Source organism: Vulpes lagopus, chromosome 2 (genome assembly GCF_018345385.1).
Source record: "Vulpes lagopus strain Blue_001 chromosome 2, ASM1834538v1, whole genome shotgun sequence".
Taxonomy (NCBI): Eukaryota; Metazoa; Chordata; class Mammalia; order Carnivora; family Canidae; genus Vulpes; species Vulpes lagopus.
This window is the reverse complement of record NC_054825.1, coordinates 123,196,553-123,219,240: the sequence shown is the minus strand read 5'-3', so window position 1 is coordinate 123,219,240 and position 22,688 is coordinate 123,196,553. Positions and strand designations below refer to the sequence as shown.

Genomic DNA, 22,688 nt, shown 5'->3' with positions numbered 1-22,688 from the left:
TGTGTATTTATTTGTACTCTTGTCCACTCCTATTTTCATTTTCCCATTACTTTATTGGATATGTTGTTGTTGTTGTTGTTATTTTTTAAATGTCTCCCAATCCTGCATGAGGAAGAAAGGAAGGAGGGGCCCCTGGGTGGCTCAGTTGGTTGAGCATCTCTGGTGGGGGAGCCTGGCCCTGCATCCGCTCACTACATATGGAGTCTGCTTCTCCCTCTCCCTCCTCCTCTGCTTCTCCCCCTACTCCCTCTCAATAAATAAAATAAAATAAAATAAAATAAAATAAAATAAAATAAAATAAAATAAAAAGAAGGAAGAGGAGGAAGGAAGAAAAAGGGAGAATGAAGGTCGGGTAGGAAGATGGAGTGAAAGAAAGTACAGATGAGAGGAAGAAAGACTAAGATAAGCAGAAAGAAAAAAGATAGAAAGTACAGCTTGATGCCCTGCCCCCGGGGAAACTAACTCAGAGAGGTTAAAGGACTTGCCTAAAGTCACTTCCCAAGATGGAATGCCGAGTTCCTGAGTCTCTGGGCCTTACAATACATGCATTGTTCTTTTTTTTTTCTTTTTTTCAGGCTGACATAAATATTTGATTCTTCTCATCCCAGGACTTTTCTATTTTTAAAGCAGTTTGTACACTTTCCTTGGGCATATCATGAGTCAAGTACCTATTTCACCTCCTCTCAATGGAAGAGTCACCAGCGCCCCTCTGTTACCAATTAGGCTCTGTAGTAGGTTTGGCTCTTTTTGCTTTGCTAATAGGAGGCCGATTAAGATAAAACATGATGGATTTGGATGAGCTTTAATCCACATATGCTCCGGAAATCACATTTTAATTTCAGGATAAAACCAATGCCAAGAAACAAAATATAATTTTAGAAAAGAGAAAAGAACAACAAGTTAGAAGGTAACAGAAGAGAGGAGGAAGGTTATAAAACAAAGGTTTTTTTCATGGTAAATCTTCAAATCCAGTTGTATTTATACTGCATTCTTGCAAGTCCTAAAAGTTTCCTGTTTGTGACTCATTTATTATGGATGCAGTTTGATTTGTACTATGCTTTGGACCATATGGGCTATCAGAGTATCTAGAACATGCTGATCCAACCCACTTGTCATTATTTTTTTGTACATTTTGAGATGGGGTTGCTTGGTTCAATTTTTTTTTTCTCTAGGGATCAAGATTTTTTTTTTTCAAAGTTTTTATATGCAATAACACTCACAGTTCATTGAGGAGAGAGGTTATGCTTGGAGGGAGAATAAATGCTAAGATCTGACCCAGAGTGCTCCCCCTCACAGCCATAGCCATTCAATCCTTTCAGTTGCTCCCATAAAAAAATACTGGAGTCATCCTTAACTCCTTTCTTTCCTCCATACCCCACGAATAACCTATAACCTAGGAGCAGATCTAGTAGCTCTGCTTTCAAAATAATTCCAGAACCTGACCTTCTACACCAGCTCTGCTGCTACCAGTCTACTTTAAGACACCATTTTCTCAGCTGCTTCCTTTGTTCCCTTTCCTCTAATATCCACTCTCAACCTAGAAGCCAGGTTGATTCTGTTGAAATATTATCCCCAAACTCAAATGTCACCTCCCTAAAATCTGCTCAGTCCACTGTATTTAAATTTGCCAACTGCTACCCTAACCTCCTCCAGAATGAAGCTTCCCAGCACAGGATTTTTTTTTTTTTTTTTGGCATGTGTTTATTTTACTCACTGATGTGCTCCAAGTACTGCGAAGAATACCAGGTACAGAGTAGTCAGTATGTGCTGAATATTTGTTCAAGGAATGGATGAATGATTTTTGAATTGAGCCTCCTCAGAGGAAGTGATCAGATCTTTTATCAACCTTGGTTGGTTTTAAAGTTTCTGCTGACATTTGGGTATTATTTTATTATCCCAACAAATAAGCTAATATAGCACAAAGGTGAGGAAAATGCAATTAACGGGTTACTGTTGGCATGTAGCAGACGCAAAAGAAAGTGTTTGCAGGAAATGAGGCTGGAGATACAAAGACCAGAAAGTGAATTCTCCAATATGCTCTGCTAAAAAGTTTGGATTTTATCCTGAAATGAGTACAATGTGACCACTGCTAGGGGTCAAGGAATTTGGGGCTCATCAAGAAAGAAACATGCCCATGAGAAGCAGGAACATGCAGCAAGCTTTATTGGGCAGCACTTGCACAGGCTGCATGAGAGGGGAAGTCTCCCAGAATGAGCCTGTCCAGGGGCTTCTGAGCAAAGAGGCCCATAAGTCCTCAACGTACATAGTAAGTTTTTTAAAAAATGGTAGTTGTTACTAATTTGTTAAAGGCAACGGAGAGCTTTGGGGGGACATTTCAATTGGGAGGATGCCTGGCAGCCATGTGGGTGATCAGTATGGTTCCAGTAACTGTGGCAGACACAGTGAGGAACGTCTTGTAGGAAACTATGTGGAAGGCTAAGTGTACAACAAAGATTGTAGAATAGCAGTAACAAAATTATGGACTTAAGGAATATTATGGAAAAAATTGACAACTTCATCACTGGATAAATGTGGTGGTTGGATATAGTCTATGAACTGACAAAATGGATGGGATATGATAGTTTGCCAAGGCAGGAAAAAAAAAAAAGAAGATAAGCAAATTTCAAGGTAGGAGAAAGATGGTGAGTTCAATTTGGGACATAACAGTTTGACATGTTATATATAGGACATCCAAGTCAAGAAGTTTTGTTTTTCTTGAACTCTCCATTAGCTGCATGGAGACCAGGGTTGGAGTAGACCAGGGTTGGAGACTGAGATGTTGGAGTATTAACATTAAATGGTAACTAAAATCCTGTAAGTGAATGAGATTTTCCCTATGGGAGAAAAAGGAGGAAAATTAAGAGTACTCGATGCCATAACAATTGTATGAGGAAGGAATTTGGAGAAGAAAGATGATAAATAACAGAGAGGTCCTGTAAAGTAAGAGCTGAAACATGTCTACTGTTTTTTAGCAACTAGGAAGATGTTTGTAGGATTGGATTTAATGGAGATAAAGAAGCACAGATACAGTGTTTGAGTTGGTCTTAGGAAATGGAGAAGTGGAGGTAAGTACATAATTGGTCTTTGGAGCAACGTGGCTCTAAGAAGAAAAGGAAAAATAAGGCGATCACTAGGAGATAAAGAGACAAGACAGAGATGCTGAAAGAAAAAGAGACGTTAAAGATACAGAAGAGAGGAAATACACTTGATTTAAGTGAGGGTCCCCAAAAAATGTACAGATGTGATTTTTTAAAAAAGATTTTATTTATTTATTCATGGGAGACACAGAGGGAGAGGCAGAGACACAGGCAGAGGGAGGAGCATGCTCCATGCAGGGAACCTGACGTGGGACTCGATCCTGGGTCTCCAGGATCAGGCCCTGGGCTGAAGGCGGCGCTAAACCGCTGAGCTCCCCCGCTCTGCCCTAGTCTTAACTTCTTAGAAGAATTTTTCTCCTTCACCAGTAAACTTGAATCATGAAGTCTAAGGATTTTCAACAGGTAAAAATGGATCCAAAGATACTAAACCGGTGCACAAAATTATATTTTATTTCCCTTCATTCTTTCCAAGTTTTAAAATTCTAAATAGAAGCACCACTCGGGCTGCCCTGACAGATGTGATTTAAAGAACAGATGGAAGGATTGACATTCAAGATGCAGGACAACCACTTAGCTAACACAGAAAGAGAAAGGATAAGTCTAGCTCTGACTATATTTTCACTTGTTTGTGTCATATGGAGAGACAGGAAGTGGAGAATGTTCTTGTGTGATGGTCTCTATTTTTTTTTCTTTTCTTTTTTTAGTTTAAATTCAATTAATTAACAGAGAGCGTATTACTCGTTTTGGAAGTAGAGCTCCGTGGTTCATCAGTTGTATATCATGCCCAGGGCTCACATGACGTAGTCAGAGTGGTCTCTGCTTCCTTACAAAAGTGGAGTTCACTTGCTGAGTGCGATGGAGAAAGTCAGACTGAACGTTTGAAAACATCATTGTGGGGAATGAGAGAAGCAGCGGACCTAAAGCTTTGCTGTGGGGTGTTAATAGCTCAGCTGGTGGGGCAGACCTGCCGTCGGTAGTGGCATCAGCTCTGGTGGTTGTGGCATTTGTTTTCAGTAGTGCTTGGCAGCCAGATACGACAGTGGAAGGGGAGTAACTGGTCGACCTAGGACCAGTGTGTTGCTAAATAGACGCAGAAGAAGAATAAAGGACAAGGATACTGACATTAAGGCAAGAGAGTTTCTCAAGTACTAAATCCTAAACTGCAGGTGGACCAGCATTGATAGTGGTCATTGGGTGCTCACTCTTAGCAAGGAGAAATGCTGTGTGTTTTCCCTAATTTATTTCTTTATTCTTATATCGACTACGTGACATGAGTATGACTACTGTCATTTATGAATGAGGAAAACGAAGCCGAGCTGGATAATTGGATGAAATCAGGAGAAGGATGAGAAATTAAGATAAATTAAAGGACCAAGGATGGTAGTCCTTAATGAGATTGAGGAGGATCGACTGTGGACCAACATGTTGAGGGAGAAGAAATTTTTGGATATAGTGGAAGAGAGTGGCAATCCAGAAGAGATATATCCAAAGCTGGAAGAATTTTGAATGTGCTTTGGTCCGGGGTGTCTGTCTAGAGGTATACGGTGTTGGAGACATTATCCGCACAGAAGACACGGTCATCCAAGATGCAGCAGAAATAGGGCTGAGGCGCTGAGCTGATGACTGGTCTGCTCCAGGCTTTGGTCAATCCTCAGTCTGAGGAGTGGGGGGGTGCAGTGGGGGGTCAGGAGTGGCAGCTGCCCGTGAGAGGGAAGTAGGATCCTGCTAGATGTTCTGAGTTTCAACGAGAAGTTAAGCTTTAAAAACAGTAACAGGAACTTTAATTCTTCGGGCTCTTATTCCTCCACCCACACCCACCCCCCATCCCCGGATCCCCGCCAGAATTTGTCCCTCCTGCTCTTTGATCTGTGTTACTTCAAGTCTGAGTGGAGTTTCCTGCAGTCCTCCCTTCCATCTCTCCCAGCCCCATACCCAGAATCCAATGCATTACCACACTCTCTGTAAACTGAGGCCTGCATTTCCCTGCTCTAGCTGCAGTTTGGATGCTTCTTTCAAGACAGGGGTGGACTGGAGAGGGGGGCTGGAGTTTAGGCAAATCTGTATCTTCTCCCCTCCTGGGAAAAGCCCACCTCCTGTGCTGGGGTTCCCTGGCCTCACATTTCCCACTAATGCTCGGGGCTGAACCTGAGCAGACTGTGGCTTGAGGGTACAGGTGAACTGTCACTTTTCAAGATTCCGAACTAAGCGTTAAAGGGATTTTATTATGAGCCTCTGAGAAAATGCTCAGACACTCAGATTAGCTGGGTGCCAGGACCTGACCCTGAGGTACAAGCGACCTGCTCTCTCCACAGCCCTAAGGCCCCACCAGCTCCTTGAGGCGCCTCATCAGATGCTCAGCTCCTATTCAGCTCATCATCAAGTGAAACCTTTAGGACTTGATCCCCCCCACCCCCCTATCGCCTCCCCTCCCCACGCCAATAGCCATTACTTCTCTGTTCCTGTGTAGTTCCTGGAACTTTAATCTAGACGGATGCTTGCTTTTTCTTATTGATTCTATCATTTTGGTCCCAGTCTATCATCCTAGACTGTTTGGCTGTTTTCCATTTTTAATTTTTCTTATCTAAAATATCAGTTATTTCTCTCAGCACTGCCTTATTTTTTTTCTTAAAGATTTTATTCATTTGAGACAGAGAGTGAGCGAGAGATTGAGCACGAGCAGGGGAGGAGTGAGCAGAAGGAGAGGGGGAGTAGAGCCCCCGCTGAGCCAGAGCCTGACAAGGGTGGCTCTGGGGATCCAAGCCCCAGAGATCACAACCTGAGCCAAAGGCAGGCACTTGACCGGCTGAACCACCCAGGCGCCACATCACTGTCTTATTTTTTTCAAATTTAGGTAAGCGTGCTTTCTTTAGCTTCATCTAAGCCCTTGAGATGGAGTAATGGTAAAGAACCAAGGACGCCCACCTTGGTGCACCATAGGAGGACCCGTAGGCTGACTGGATAATATGATTACTACTCCTTACGCAGAGTTGCTCAGCCAGATACACAGCCATCCCACTCTAGCTGCTTTTGTAAATTTTGTTCATAAAAAAGTTCACAGAAATCCCTTATTAAATTCAAGATATGGTCTATGAAATTTCCCTAATTTATTACTTTAAAAACTCAGAGAAAACAAAAAACCTCCTAAACCAACCAACCAACCAACCAACCGAATGAATAAACATGACAGGAAAGTGCAATTTTTAAAAAAGATTTTATTTATTTATTCAAGAGAGACACAGACAGAGGGAGAAGCAGGCTCCCTGCGGGGAGTCCGATGCGGGACTTGATCTCAGGACCCTGGGGTCAGGCTCTGAGCCCAAGGGAGATGCTCTACCCCTGAGCCCCCCAGAGGCCCCGGAAAGTGCAGTTTTTCAGGCATAGCCAGGTGTCTGAGCCCGGGGGAGATTCCAGGTGGCCTGTACAGTCTCCTTTGACAGGGAACTCTGGCCTTGCTACTTTATCAATGGCTTGATACTAGTTTTAGAATTTTGTCAGATATAAATACACAAGTTTAGTGCAGTCTTCAGAATTTACCTTTGTTTACCAGGGTAGGCCCTGTTATTTAAGAAAAAAAAAAGTTTTGAAAATAAAGGAATTAAAAAAAATGAGCAGTTTGGAGTCGGTGATAAAAGGTAATTCATTGTTTAAAAACAATGTACAATAGATATGAGAAAATTGCTTGATTTTCTGATCCTTGTGATCAGAAATTATTTTATGATTTAGGGTCTGACTTGAAAGCAAGCATTTCTCTCTTTTATATTTAGGAGGAACTGTGAAGTTGGGAGATTTTTACTGGCTTTCTGAGTTTCTATTGGGCAGAAAACAACTTCTATATTTATCATTGGGTCTATACTATTCGTATTACATTAGGTTTCTGTTTTTAGACATCAAATGAGGATGACGTCAATGACGGAGACAATTTAGCCCTATTTCTGCTGAATATGCTAAGCACAAGATGCTTCCTATCAGCAACTACATGCATTAATAAATCATCTAATTTTTAAAAGCAGAGCTGAATGTGTGCCAATACGTGAAAGATGGAGCTACAAAATATAAGAGTATAACTGTTTTCATCAAATATGGCTGCATATGGGGGGCTGCCACCGCATGTATTCGTAAAAAGAAAAACAAACATAAAAAAGAAAAAAATATGCTTAATATAAAATAATGTTTAGTAGACCCGAATTATTTATTGGTAAATTTTTTCTACTAGGTTGTCGTAAGCAGTTTTCTTTCTTGTTGATGATTTATCTTCATGATTCAAACACTGGCTTACAAGGTGTTTGAGGAGGAGTTAGGGCATCCTTAAACTGGTGTTAGCAATATGATTATACTTCATATTTTAAACTTTATATTAAATATGTATTTTATGGGAGCACCTGGGTGGCTCAGTGGTTGAGCACAGGCCTTCGGCTCAGGGCCTGATCCTGGGATTCAGAACTGAGTCCCACACTAGATCACACTTACTATCACACTCTGTATTTTACATTTTTAAAAGGACTGTTGCACCCATTTTTCATTTTACCTGTAATTTATTTCCAGAGTAACCTATACAAAAGGGGAAATTCATAAATTGCATGTCAGTTTTGGGCAAAAAGTAGGCAATACTGCCTAAAAGTTGAGACGCTTAACCCCGGGGGGTTAGGGAGGGAGAGATCTAGGTTGGGCCCAGCTAGAAAGGCCGGTTAGGGTGAGCCAGCCTTACTGAATGTGTTTTCATAGAGAAGGAGATAGGGGCATAAATAAAGGAGAAAGTAAAAGAAAAAAAAATTGTCTTGTTGAGAATTAGTGAGCCATGCGGGCATTTGAGAGAGACCTGGAGGAGGTGTTGGGAGAGGCTGAGAGGGCGACTGCGTGGTGCGCGTCCACCCGCTTCCCGCAGCGGTTCGCGGGCCCTGGAGTTGACGGCGGGTGGCGGGGCGCAGGCTGCCCTCATTGTCCCGCAGGCCGGGAAGTGTCTGTCCTTGGCTGCAGGGGGTTACATGCCGCAGCCCAAGGCGCCCCCCACCCCCAGCGTGACACCCGCCCCGGGTGCCCTCCCTGCGCCCCGGGCCGCGCACCTGCAGCCCCCGCCCCGCTTCCCGGCCCCGCACCTGCAGCCCCCGTCAGGCTTCCCGGGCCGCGCACCTGCAGCCCCCGGCCCGCTCCCCGGGCCGCGCACCTGCAGCCCCCGTAGCTTCCGGCCACGCCCTGCAGCCCCGCCCGCTCCCCGGCCCCGCACCTGCCGCCCCCCCCGTCAGGCTTCCCGGGCCGCGCACCTGCAGCCCCCGCCCCGCTCCCCGGCCCCGCACCTGCAGCCCCCGTCAGGCTTCCCGGGCCGCGCACCTGCAGCCCCCCCCCGCCCCGCTCCCCCGGCCCGCACCTGCGCCCCCGTCAGGCTTCCCGGGCCGCGCACCTGCAGCCCCCGCCCCGGATCCCGGGCCGCGCACCTGCAGCCCCCGTCAGGCTTCCCGGCCGCGCACCTGCAGCCCCCGCCCCGCTCCCCGGGCCGCGCACCTGCAGCCCCGCCCCGTCCCGGGCCCCGCACCTGCAGCCCCGGTCAGCTTCCAAGGCCGGGCCTGCAGCTCCCGGCTGGCTCCACGGGCCGCACCTGCAGCCCCCGTCAGGCTTCCCGGGCCGCGCACCTGCAGCCCCCGTCAGGCTTCCCGGGCCGCGCACCTGCAGCCCCCGTCAGGCTTCCCGGGCCGCGCACCTGCAGCCCCCGTCAGGCTTCCCGGGCCGCGCACCTGCAGCCCCCGTCAGGCTTCCCGGGCCGCGCACCTGCAGCCCCCGTCAGGCTTCCCGGGCCGCGCACCTGCAGCCCCCGTCAGGCTTCCGGGCCGCGCACCTGCAGCCCCCGTCAGGCTTCCCGGGCCGCGCACCTGCAGCCCCCGTCAGGCTTCCCGGGCCGCGCACCTGCAGCCCCCGTCAGGCTTCCCGGGCCGCGCACCTGCAGCCCCCGCCCCGCTCCCCGGGCCGCGCACCTGCAGCCCCCGTCAGGCTTCCCGGGCCGCGCACCTGCAGCCCCCGTCAGGCTTCCCGGGCCGCGCACCTGCAGCCCCCGTCAGGCTTCCCGGGCCGCGCACCTGCAGCCCCCGTCAGGCTTCCCGGGCCGCGCACCTGCAGCCCCCGCCCCGCTCCCCGGGCCGCGCACCTGCAGCCCCCGTCAGGCTTCCCGGGCCGCGCACCTGCAGCCCCCGTCAGGCTTCCCGGGCCGCGCACCTGCAGCCCCCGTCAGGCTTCCCGGGCCGCGCACCTGCAGCCCCCGTCAGGCTTCCCGGGCCGCGCACCTGCAGCCCCCGTCAGGCTTCCCGGGCCGCGCACCTGCAGCCCCCGTCAGGCTTCCCGGGCCGCGCACCTGCAGCCCCCGTCAGGCTTCCCGGGCCGCGCACCTGCAGCCCCCGTCAGGCTTCCCGGGCCGCGCACCTGCAGCCCCCGTCAGGCTTCCCGGGCCGCGCACCTGCAGCCCCCGTCAGGCTTCCCGGGCCGCGCACCTGCAGCCCCCGCCCCGCTCCCCGGCCCGCACCTGCAGCCCCCGCCCCGCTCCCCGGGCCGCGCACCTGCAGCCCCCGTCAGGCTTCCCGGGCCGCGCACCTGCAGCCCCCGCCCCGCTCCCCGGGCCGCGCACCTGCAGCCCCCGTCAGGCTTCCCGGGCCGCGCACCTGCAGCCCCCCGCTGGCTCCCCGGGCCCCGCACCTGCAGCCCCCGTCAGGCTTCCCGGGCCGCGCACCTGCAGCCCCCGTCAGGCTTCCCGGGCCGCGCACCTGCAGCCCCCGCCCCGCTCCCCGGGCCCCGCACCTGCAGCCCCCGTCAGGCTTCCCGGGCCGCGCACCTGCAGCCCCCGTCAGGCTTCCCGGGCCGCGCACCTGCAGCCCCCGTCAGGCTTCCCGGGCCGCGCACCTGCAGCCCCCGTCAGGCTTCCCGGGCCGCGCACCTGCAGCCCCCGCCCCGCTCCCCGGGCCGCGCACCTGCAGCCCCCGTCAGGCTTCCGGGCCGCGCACCTGCAGCCCCCGTCAGGCTTCCCGGGCCGCGCACCTGCAGCCCCCGTCAGGCTTCCCGGGCCGCGCACCTGCAGCCCCCGTCAGGCTTCCCGGGCCGCGCACCTGCAGCCCCCGTCAGGCTTCCCGGGCCGCGCACCTGCAGCCCCCGTCAGGCTTCCCGGGCCGCGCACCTGCAGCCCCCGTCAGGCTTCCCGGGCCGCGCACCTGCAGCCCCCGTCAGGCTTCCCGGGCCGCGCACCTGCAGCCCCCGTCAGGCTTCCCGGGCCGCGCACCTGCAGCCCCCGTCAGGCTTCCGGGCCGCGCACCTGCAGCCCCCGTCAGGCTTCCGGGCCGCGCACCTGCAGCCCCCGTCAGGCTTCCCGGGCCGCGCACCTGCAGCCCCCGTCAGGCTTCCCGGGCCGCGCACCTGCAGCCCCCGTCAGGCTTCCCGGGCCGCGCACCTGCAGCCCCCGTCAGGCTTCCCGGGCCGCGCACCTGCAGCCCCCGTCAGGCTTCCCGGGCCGCGCACCTGCAGCCCCCGCCCCGCTCCCCGGGCCGCGCACCTGCAGCCCCCGTCAGGCTTCCCGGCCGCGCACCTGCAGCCCCCGTCAGGCTTCCCGGGCCGCGCACTGCAGCCCCCGTCAGGCTTCCCGGGCCGCGCACCTGCAGCCCCCGTCAGGCTTCCCGGGCCGCGCACCTGCAGCCCCCGTCAGGCTTCCCGGGCCGCGCACCTGCAGCCCCCGTCAGGCTTCCCGGGCCGCGCACCTGCAGCCCCCGTCAGGCTTCCCGGGCCGCGCACCTGCAGCCCCCGTCAGGCTTCCCGGGCCGCGCACCTGCAGCCCCCGTCAGGCTTCCCGGGCCGCGCACCTGCAGCCCCCGTCAGGCTTCCCGGGCCGCGCACCTGCAGCCCCCGTCAGGCTTCCCGGGCCGCGCACCTGCAGCCCCCGTCAGGCTTCCCGGGCCGCGCACCTGCAGCCCCCGTCAGGCTTCCCGGGCCGCGCACCTGCAGCCCCCGTCAGGCTTCCCGGGCCGCGCACCTGCAGCCCCCGTCAGGCTTCCCGGGCCGCGCACCTGCAGCCCCCGTCAGGCTTCCCGGGCCGCGCACCTGCAGCCCCCGTCAGGCTTCCCGGGCCGGGCCTCCAGCCCACCCAGCCGCTGACACCCCGCTCGCCCCCCCCATGGGTGCCGGGAGGAGGTAAATGCAAGCCCGGCCTCAGTCCGGGGACCCCAGCCTGCTTCCTAGCGCTCTCTCCCACTCGCTTTATCCAGTCTGTTGCAGCTTGGAGCCTGGTGCCTTTGACCTGCCTCCAACCTTTGCAAAACTGTATGTGATAAAGACTAGAACTTAGAACATCCCTTAGCAACCAGCATCTGAGTTAATCAGAAAAAGAAAGTAAAAGAATATGTAATGAAATGTGTGTTATTTTCTTTCTTTCTTTCTTTCTTTTTTTTTTTTTTTTAAGATTTTATTTCTGTATCCATGAGAGACACAGAGAGAGAGGCAGGACACGGGCAGAGGGAGAAGCAGGCTCCATGCAGGGGGGCCCATGTGGACTCGATCCCGGAACCCCGGGATCACATCCTGAGCTCACCCACGGAGCCACCCAGGAGTTCCAGGCATAATGATTTTTTTTTAGGAAGCATTGCAATTTGCTCACAAATTACTTAAGTTTATCATGCTTTTGTTTCTTTGGCATTGGACGTGCAACGCTTATTGCGTCACCTACAAAAATTTTATCAGAGCCTTACAGGAAATAAGCAAAGTGACTTCTAGACAAGTGCCTAACAATCCTTAAATTTATTAGGAGAAACTCAAGGATTCATGAAATTACGTGACACAGGAAGAGAGCCTGACCGGTTGCTATGGGGTCTCTATAAACAGCTGAACGGGGCTGGCCACGCCCCCCCCCCCCCCCCCCCCCCCCCCCGCCCACTTGTTGGAATCATATGAGATGCACACGAAGCATGATCTTTTTGCGTGTCATTGCAATGAATAGCAATTAACTGTAATAATTACTGTAATATTCTCTTACAATAGAAGTGTTTCATTTTCTCACTGAATTACATTGGAGGTTTGGGGTTCCCAAGGCAAAAAGATGGTAGTTTTCTTGTTTAGCAGGCCCAATAATAATTAGAGCTAAAAATAAACCATTTTCATCTTTAAATGCACTGGCTTAGTAAGTGAACACTTACTCTCTTAGTTTCAAATAGAAAACGAAAGAATCGAAGTATCACTAAGATTGGCCCAGCCTGTGAAACGATGCTATGGACAGACGGTACCACATTCTTTGGGATTTCAAATTAAAATCAGTATGTCCTTGGTTTGTGTTTGGTTAATAATGGAAAGCATTTCCTAAATAATAATTAAAATAAAAGAAATCCATACTTTATTATCAGAACTAAGAAAAAGTTAGCACTCTGTCTCACTCCCCCCCGCCCCCAATCCATCCAATCCATCCAAAGCTTTGGGTCCAGATGTTATTTTGTATTTATTTTGCAATGTTTATTATGACCGTCCAAGCCCTTTATGCTTTAAAGATACATTGGTCAGTGTATTTATAGACAGCTTCTTGAAGTGAAGAAAATTTACTGTGGGTGCGGGCGAAGCTTCGTCACACAAGGAAGAGTGTGTGCGGCTGGGTTTCTCTAGCGTATTCTCTGTTATTTCTTTATACTTCCTGTCCTTGTGAGGACTCTTTTTGTTTCCTTTTCTTTTTTTTTTTTTTAAACTCAGAGGGTTTGACGTGATTTACCTACCCCTTGAGAAAGTTGGAGTTCCTGGAGTTATTATCTCACACAGGAAATGAAAGTCTCTCAAGGTAGAATGGGTGGCGGGGCCTCCTTCCATTTGCTTACAAATCTGGCTCCTGTCAGCGGGGAGGCTGGAGACTGTCCCAAGGCCTCCAGGATCCAGAAGTTGGTTGAGTTTTGGTAGAACCACTGGTGTGTCTTTAGCTAGGGTTGGTGTGGGCCTTTGGGCAAGGAGAGGGCGGGCCCCTAGGGTTTGTGCAGCCGTGCTCCTTCAAGGTTGTGTAGGCCCCGCGCTGGGAGACTAGGGGGTCCTCTTCCTTTTTTATTTTATTTTATTTTATTTTATTTTATTTTATTTTATTTTATTTTATTTTATTTTATTTTATTTTATTTTATTTTATTTTATTTTATTTTATTTTATTTTATTTTATTATTTTTTTAAAAGATTTTATTTATTTACTCATGAGAGACACAGAAAGAGAGAGAGGCAGACACAGGTGGAGGGAGAAGCAGGCTCCATGCAGGGAGGCCGATGTGGGACTCGTTCCTGGGTCTCCAGGATCACACCCTGGGCCAGAGGCAGGCGCCAAACCGCTGAGCCACCCAGGGATCCCCGGTCCTCTCCCTTTATGTGTTGCAGAATAACACAGTATTAACCTGTAGCCCCAGCATGAGGAAGTTCAACGGAGTTCTCATCTTTCCCGTTGTGACCACTTTGGTAATATTGAACAGCACTTTTTCTTCCTCCCAAATTATCCTGTAATATAAAACAGCATTTTTTTTTCCCCAAACATTGTTTTCCCTACCTCTGCTGGCGGAGTCCCTCAGAGTGTGCTCAGTCTTCCTCTGGGGAAGGCCAGGGCTGAGTGTGTGGTGGGGAGGCCGGGGCCTTGCAAAACAGGAGCTGGGAAGGCGGTAGCCAGTGAGGGCTCTGGAGGCACGGAGACAGTTGTGCGTGAGGGCTGGTGTGGCATCTTCAGAGCCACAAGTGCAGCCCTTTGCAGTAAGATTGAAGCCTTATCGTGGAAATTAAAACATGTGGGTGGAGGCGCCTGGGTGGTCAGTAGGTTAAGTCAGGGTCTCAGGGTCCTGAGATCTAGCCCTGCGTGGGGCTCCTTGCTCAGTGGGGGTTGGCTTCTCAGAGTCTCTCAAGTAAATAAGTAAAATCATAAATAAATAAATAAATAAATAAATAAATAAATAAATAAATAAATAAAATGGGATTCCACTTTTAATTATTTACTTCTACCTTAGTAATGTTTTTGTTTTTGCATCTTAAGAAGGAATTTGTGAATGAATTTGTTTCCTGGAGGATTATTCCCAATTCCACTTTTAACTTAGTGACTGAGTTTTGTATAGTTCTGCTGGCTAGTTCAGTGGTTCAGTCACGATTGCCTTTACAGATTAAAGATGTTTGTCTTCAAACTGATAATTAAATCACTCAATCTCTGCAAATGGAGACGTCTGTATTTTCACATTTTCTGATTCTGTTTTGGTCTCAAAACTAACACAGTTATGTAACTACAAAAGCAACCCTATGTTTTCTCCTAATTTGTACAGACTTGAGAACATTAATATTTATTATGGACGCAACGGTTGGTAAGGCAATTATTAGAAAACAACACAAGGCCTTTCACCTCTAAAGGCCTTATATAAAATTTTAAGAAAATATTTATGGAGCCCATACCTATGAAAATACTAAGTGTAATAATTGGGTAGCTCTTCTGGCCCCTTGAGGCACCATCGTTGCTAATTTTCTATACAGTAAGGATGGCTGAATCTGTATTTTGATTATTTATTTCAAAATATATTCAATTCAATTCAATATTTGATTATTTATACAAAATCTGTATTTTGTATTTATTTATTTGATGACACCTCATTAACGGATGTTGAGACCCCGACGCCCATTGAGCTGTATTAGGAGGTGGTGTCTTTGGAAGGTGTTTAGGTCATGAAGTTGGAGCTGTCATGGATGGGATTGGTGCCCTTATAAATGAGGTTCTGGAAAGATCCCTAGCCCCTTGCACTGTGCAAGGACACAGAGAGAAGATGCCATCTATGAACCAGAAAGTGGGCCCTCACTAGGTACCAGATGTGCCTGCACTGTGATCTTGGACTTGCAGCCTCCAGAAGTGGTACCCGTAAACTAGCCAGGCTCTGGTATTACGTGGTAGGAGCCCGAACAGACGAAGGGAGGGAGTAGCTCTACTGACTGGTTTTATATTCATTTCCCAAAGTGGCTTAGTTCCCAAAGTATTCAACCTGAAACAGATGATGTCTTTCCATAGCAATTTCTAAGTTTATTAATTTTTAATTATTCTTTGTCAATTTGGTCTTTATTTATGATCTAATTGACTGGTTGCTTTGGAGAATGGAACGGGTAGAGGCAAGGAAGCTCCTACTGGCCCAGAATTTCAAATTGCTTAGGATTGCAGGATGTCCATGATCCAACAATTTATTTTGAAGATTGCAGAAAGGATCATTTTCATAATAAATTTGGAAATCTGGAGACCTGGAACAGCACATTCCAATGATCTCTTCTATAAATAATACCATTGCAAATTCGATTGGATCATATGGATATACAGATTAAGCTTTATTCTCTTGGCCCTTTACATGTTGTATATTAAGCTATGCTTTAAATATTCCATAATCAACAAGTGGAAATCTTGGTGTATGCCAATAATTCATTTCCCCCCCTCCCATCCTAAAACCTCCAACGTTCAAAAGGAGACTAGGATGGCAATCAAGAAAACTAGAATTCACTTGCATGAAAATGACTCCCTTTCCTAAGTGGATTCTGCTTGTCTATGTCTTATTGGAATCATAAAGTATTCTCACTGCTGGTTTGGATCAAGCTAAAATCTATTTTCCTGTAGTATTCGGTGTGTTCTAAAGTGAGTTGTAACCATTTTTTTATCACAGGGAAAAAGATCAGTAGGAGCAAACTTAGTGATAGATGGGACCTGTTCTAAAAAGTCACCACATGAAGACATTTCCTTGGATGTTAAATATCAAGGGTTTTTAATTTTTTTTTTGTTTTCCTAGTTTCCTTTTGTTTTGTTTTTATTAAAATACTGCTTTAAGAAGTGTATATAATATTCTTTCCCTTAGTTTCATATTAAGAGTAGAGGAACTTACTAAATAATTTCTTTTCCAACCTATTCTTAGATTTATTTTCAAATCATTAGGTCATATTTTTTGTTCTCAAACCAGTCAACCAAAAAACATACATATGAAAAGTACAGGACCAAAGTAGGGAAAGAGGCTAAAGGCTAGGACAATTGACATTGCCACCAGGGAGAGCCAGTGCCTGAAGGCTAGGAGTGTGGCCTTTTTTTTTTTTTTTTTTTCTTTTTTTCTCTTGGCTTAGCACTCTAGGGGAGAGGCAGTGAATGGTTATCACAGAGTAGCTATAGGGATGAAGGTAAGGGCCCTCATTCTTTTCACGATTAGAAATTTTTCTTTTCTTTCTTTCAAATCTAGAGACAGTCATGGCCAGACGGTTGATGGTTGACTGAGCTGTCACAGAGCGTCCTACCTCTTGGGAGGTTGGGACCAACCAAGAGTATACATGATCTGGGGAGAGAGAGCGCCCAGAGTACCATTAAATGACTCAAAAATGTCCCTAGTCTGGGCACCACAAAACTTACAAAGTGAGGTGGTGTCTCCTGCCCCATTTTTGACGTAGCTCAGCAGTTAAAGAAAAATATGCCAGAAGGAAAGGCTGCATGCCGCATTCTTATCCATGGTCACCTCAAGCATTAATGCTGTCATTAACTCCTTCTTGGGAAATATATGGATAATTTCCTCTAGGAATACAGTTTCCAGTGAAATCCACAGTGGGAGGGATGAGGAAAAGCAATCCGTTGCTGCAGCTAGTGACTGGCTAAAGACCATAGTAGCTTATATATTTATTGTGTTTACAATTTCAAAGCACTTATACATGTATTATATTATTTTTATTTTATTATAGAGGTAGATGCTTCTGTAAACTTTTTTAATGAGTTATTAAACTGGTTGAAAAGATCTATCTCTTGCTTAAAATCTATTTGCGATGGAAGTTTGATAGATCACTAGAATAGTAATTGATGTCAATAGTGTAGCTCATCAGTTGAACCTCGATTAGCAAGAAACCTTTGGTAATTACACTTATTATTCAGCTTAGCTTAAATTTTTTTCTAATCCATATTTGCCAATTCTTTATTTTTAAAAGTAAAATATCACCTCTAGTAGATGATTTAGTAGATGACATATGGGATTGCCTCAACGTGGTTTTCAGCAGCATCTTTCACTGCCTACAGCTGTAGATACAGAAGCGTAAGATAATTTCTCAAACTGTTGATATGTCAGATTCTTTTACGGTCATGTCATTCTGTCTTCTGAAATCATGTCGCCAATTTTCCGGCCAATGAAATATTTTTACTAGTTGAGGTACTCTTACAACTATATTTTCATGACTATGAATTAAAGTCATTGCTGTTTCTTGCTGTTTTCCTTCCTTCTCTCCCTTCTTTCCTTCCTTCTTTTTTTTTTTTAAACCTGTTTGTATGATGGGTATGTGGGTCTCTGAAATGCTTAAGAGACAGGATGGGCAAGAAAAGGCATGTAACAATTAAAATATTGATCCTGAATATGGAAGAAAGTGAGGCATTATCTGAAGGAAGCTGTTTTGGTGGCTCCAACAAGTAAGAGAGACTTGTTGATGGTTCTTCCTGTATCATTTTAATCCTGAACAAGGACCCCAGGAAAAGATGGTGTTGTTGGCAAACACGTTGCTTACACTGAGAGAGAGCCAAGCTGGGCCTCAGTCCACAGTCCCAAAGGGCTCTAGCACCCCAGGACGGTCCCAGGGAGCCATACCTGCTGCTCCCTTTCTGGTTAAACATTGGTCTTTTTCTGATGCACATAATTCTTGGTTCTCCTTTACGAACATGCTTGCCTCCCCCCATCCACTCTCCCACCAGCCAGTCCACAGGCCGTCTGGAGCTCACACACATCTGTGTAGACACAGATGTAGGCGTGCACACACACACACATTCACACACATGTTCAGCTTTGAGTCTTACCCTGGGTGAGGGCCTCTGGGATTTTATGTCTTAGGTACTTTTTCATGAGGTACTAATTCAGATCACAGGAAAATACTTTCGTACTGTGTATCACAGACATTCTTGGAATTAATAATAAATCCGATGTAAGAAAAAGGAGCATGGGCTTTGGACTCAGGCAGAGCTGAGAGGGGCCTCCGGGGTCACTGCTACTTGTGTGACTTCGGGCACTTGCCTGTGCCCCAATTTCCTCATTTTTAAAACAAAGAGATCAGTGACTCTGTTAGACTGCTTTTGGGACAATTACATGATATAACTTAGTCAAAGGGTGAGTGGCTAGCACAAAGGAGGTACAGTTTTCTTTTGTCTTGTTTCTTGTTTTCCTGATAAATTTAGAAATATCATAAAAAAGAGTACATCTCGCTTGGTGAGACGAAGCGCTATGCTAGCAATGGGAAGCGTCTCAACTGATCTGACCACCAGCTTTATTTAATTTTATTCTTCCAGTGGAGGATAGGTTTGGCTTCCAGTTGAACTCTGTATTATAAGAAGTAACAAATCAGTCTCAAAACGAGGACTCTTCTCTCCCGAGTTTGCAGAGCAATGGTTGCCGTTGTTTTGAGATAGCTCCTCTGCTATTAAAATATATCCATGGGAAAGCAGGTGTGTGTTAATTTATGTTCACTGATACAATTCATATGTGTATTTTAAAGAATGAGTAACTTCTCAATTTTAAGTGGGTTCAAGCCAAAAGTGGTGTTGGCATTTTAGTTACTTATTATTGATTTCATGTCTGTGATTCTTACCCATATACCTTGAAATTATTACATGTGTACATTTATATGGATAGTATCATTCATCATTACTTAAGAAATAAAGTTGGAAAAAAAAAGAAATAAAGTTGGTTTATATGTGTGACTTGTGAAGTTAATCACTACTTTTCAGTGATAGTTATTTTTATTTTTTTAGTGATAGTTATTTGTATAGAGAATAGTTACTATTATATTGAGCGATGGGACCTTTAATTCTCCTAACAACTTTCCAAGGTAGGCATTGCCATTTCCATTTTTGCAGATGCGGAATGAAGACCACGCAACTGGCTCAAGGTCACACAGGGCATGACAGTTAAGTAGCAGACTGAGATGTTGACACGGACTGCCTGACTTCAGCTCTATATAGAGAACCTCTCACTTTCTTTGGGCTCTCCCTTTGTGAGGATATCTTGAAACCTTCCTTGCATTAGTTGTATTGACATATTCCTTGTTTTCCTTCTCAGTGTTACTCGTTTCAATAGTTTAAAAACCTCTCACGTGAACAGTTTGTAATTCAATGACATCAGAGTGCAATCTGTACCCTTTATGAGTCTATACATTTTCACTTTGGGGAAAGAGCAGAGTTGAGGAACCCGGAGGACACTGCCACTGGTGAGGACTCATGAGGGCATCACCCCGAACTAAAAGAGGGGTCACATGCTCCCTGCCAGCGATCACCTCCAGCCCACCTCTCTCACACTGCACTTAGGAAAATGGGAGCCCAGAGCACTCAGGTGATTTGCCAGTGGTTAACATTTGGTTAACATTTGGGGCTGAAACCTCACTTTGACGATGGAAGACGGACCTCCCCTCAGTCATAGAGCGGACTTTGGAGGCCAGGAGTGTGGATCAGACACAGATTGACAGTCGCTGCCCTCTCGCGATTCTCTTTGAACCAAGAATTTACCAGCCATCCATTACCACCAACAGGTCACCAGATCCCAGGAACATAATCAGAGCAGAAAGTTAATGCCTTCGGTGACTGGTGGGGGAAATGTACAGAAGTCGATCGTGAGTTTCTGCTCGGGGTTGAGTAGGCTGCCAGTTTGAAGATCATACTGTTTCCATGTGCCTCAAGATCTATTACAAGGGGATCCCTGGGTGGCGCAGTGGTTTAGCGCCTGCCTTTGGCCCAGGGCGCTATCCTGGAGACCCCGGATCAAATCCCATGTCGGGCTCCTGGTGCATGGAGCCTGCTTCTCCCTCTGCCTGTGTCTCTGCCTCTCTCTCTCTCTCTGTGACTATCATAAATAAATAAATTAAAAAAAAAATTAAAAAAAAAAAAAGATCTATTACAGGTACATTTAAAATTGATGTTATCTTTGTCTTCATTTATATTCCACCCAAACTAGGAATATTAATGCTAATTTTCATGTTTTTCCCTTTGTAACAATTCTGCTTTTATTTAAGTGCTACATCAAGGGTTTAGATTATCTGCTGTTTTCTGGAGGACCTCAGGGTAAAAGTCTTGAGTCAAAACACACAAGAAGACTGATAGTTATTGCCACAACCCTTAGGTCCTGGTTAACTTGACTCTTTTTCCAGCACTGCGTTAACAGGCACAGACCTTCCTGGTAATTGCTTTTTGAAAGAATGGAGACAATGATTGACATAGAAAGAGATGAATAATTTGGCCACTTATGCTTGACTAGATAAGACTGAGGACAAAGATGAAGTCTGAAACCATCCAAAAGTTCTAGAACATGGGAATCTACTTCCACTTAATATAGTTTTGTAGAAAAAGGTTTATTTCTCCTTGGTGATATAAGTTGTGGTTGAAAATAGAATCATTTTTGTACATTGGGACTAGATCTAGTTAGTTGAAACACTCGTCTCATGCAGACTAGGAAAGAAAACACCAAAGTAAGAAACAGAAATGCGTCATTCAAAAATTTTATATCTTGGAAGACAACAAGAGAAGTGGAAAACGAATTAAGCCAAGCAATTCACGTGAACAGTACAGTTGGTGGAAAAAGAGTGACCAGAGATAGGCAGCCAGAAGCCAGACTGAGTTGCCAATTCTTCAGGAATCATCGATCGTTAGGGGGCTAGGAAGTGTAGTGGGCAGAGCAGCTGTGCGTCCTTCCATTACAACAGGAAGGCTAAGGTGGGCCACGAGATGCTGTGCCGCTTGCTCAGAGATGCCTCGTCCTGCCCCGGGCTGGCTGTGTCCTCTGTGAAACACTGGCGAGGCCTTCAGCTAGGACGACTTCAATCCCCAAAAGAGATCCACAGACTGAGAAAATATGGAGAAGAAAAGGCCAAATGTTCAAGATGCAGAGGAACTGACATACAAGGAAAGAGGCTCATTTCTAAGCAAAGAAGAGGGTGTGGGGTGAGGGGGTGGTGGTTGGCGGGGGGGGGGGGGGGGGGGGGGGGGGCGGTGGGCAGTGAAATCATTTTGGGAGGCCTAGGCATCTATAGTTAGAGTTTTGTTGATTAAGAGAAAAGTTGAATAAATATCTCCTAATGTCCTCTAAGTAAATCTCTACCTACTTCCATAAAGGTGGATTCCAAAAAGCAAACACTGAGAAAGGGTAATATGTTCAGATTACACAGGCTACAGAATCCTGTTTCCTAGTTCACGAGTCTGTAAGAGTGACAATTTGCCAAAAGAACAAGCAATGAAACAAAAGGAACAAAGCTTTAAAAACTATCAACAAATATATTTATTGTGGTGGCTTTCCCCCCTACTAGATACACCTTGTTAGAAAGTAGTATCCCTTTTAGTTCCAGGTGGACCATGAAGCAGGTAATTAAAATCGTCTTTCCCTCGGAAAACACACGACCTTGCAAACATGTTCTAGTCTCCTTTGCTCTAGTTCTCGTTTTCTATGAGATCAGAATTTTCTTCTAGTAAGTATGATTTTTGCTTTTGGAAGTTATAGGTACATGTTTACAGACTTCTAGAACCCAGGGGGTAGCAGAGGCTGAACGGCACAGTGCTGACATCGACTGGAGACCTGTTCCAGGTAATTCCAACCCTTCACAGCTCTGTGAGGCCCAGAAGTCATCTCCAGCGCTACGGTGTCTTCCACACTGTGCCCTTCTCCACTCCCGGACAGGATGCTTAGCTCTGGTGTACGCCCTCACGTTTCCTGCAGAAGGACAGGGTGAGGGCGATAGAACCAATCTGAAAGCAGGTGTTCCTGCGGTGATCACTCCTAGGATTCCCAAGGCCAGGCCCTAATATCTGAGCACTCTCTAGATCTCCTGGACACAACGACACTGTTCTTTGAAAGGTGTTCCTCTTCCCTGATCTCTTATTTGCGCTGAAGGGATACTGCGTCTCTGAATTTGCACAACTATCTTTCGCTTCTTAAAGCAGTAACTTGGAAACTTATTTTTATAGGGAAAAGATGTTGCTTCTCCAGATGTCATCGTGACGCTGTACATCTTACAGCCTATCGGTCATTATGTACAAAACTTCTCGTCTCTTAGAAATGCACAGAAGCACGTAAGAGAACCATTTGAAAACATCCCTTCTTTGAACTTTTGGCTCTTTGTTGTGAACTATGCTTGTATGAAGAGTATAGCGACTATTTGGAATGTTGTTTAGACTGAGCAGTAACTGACACGTTGTCCATTTGTGGTCCTAACGGCTAGAGCACCTGTCCTGGGCATCTGGCTGAGATAGCAGCATCTGAGTTTACAACGCTCTCATGGGACCCTCTAGTGTCCAGTGCTGACTGATACCGATTTCTGTTGTTTATCTTGGACCTTTCGCTTCTTCTGCTGCTGTTTGTCTTTGTTTTCTCGTGGTTCCGGGGTTTCTCTGCTGGGTTCCAGACCTTTGTTGTCAGGTACTGCGTCCTTACTCTCTTCCTTATTGGGTTTTTTCCTTTTCCTCTCCCTTCCTTTTTTTCCTGAAATGAAAGAAGACACCTTTTAAAAATACATTCAATCATGTTTTATTTGGTTATTCTAAGTCGTAAAAAAAAAAGAAAAAGAAAAAAAAAACGAATTAAATTTCTCTTAGGTTGCCTATCATACCCGTAGGTACCAAGTACCTACTAT

At 47.0% G+C, this 22,688-nt stretch overlaps 1 protein-coding gene across 2 annotated transcripts in view; it reads right to left on the bottom strand.

Moving 5' to 3' along the window:
- Nucleotides 1-20,548: 20,548 nt before the first annotated feature.
- RSPO3 (R-spondin 3) overlaps nucleotides 20,549-22,688 on the bottom strand; it is an 84,840-nt gene continuing 82,700 nt past the window's right edge. Inside the window, exons 5-6 of one of the 2 annotated variants that reach the window (XM_041746541.1) lie at nucleotides 22,368-22,537; nucleotides 20,549-20,907 (exon numbers count right to left, since the gene is read on the bottom strand). In XM_041746541.1, coding sequence (XP_041602475.1) covers nucleotides 20,872-20,907; nucleotides 22,368-22,537 — 206 coding nt within the window. In that variant the 3' untranslated portion in view covers nucleotides 20,549-20,871. Of the gene's footprint in view, nucleotides 20,908-20,933; nucleotides 22,538-22,688 lie in introns of those variants that run through there. The other variant, XM_041746542.1, reaches the window with a different exon arrangement.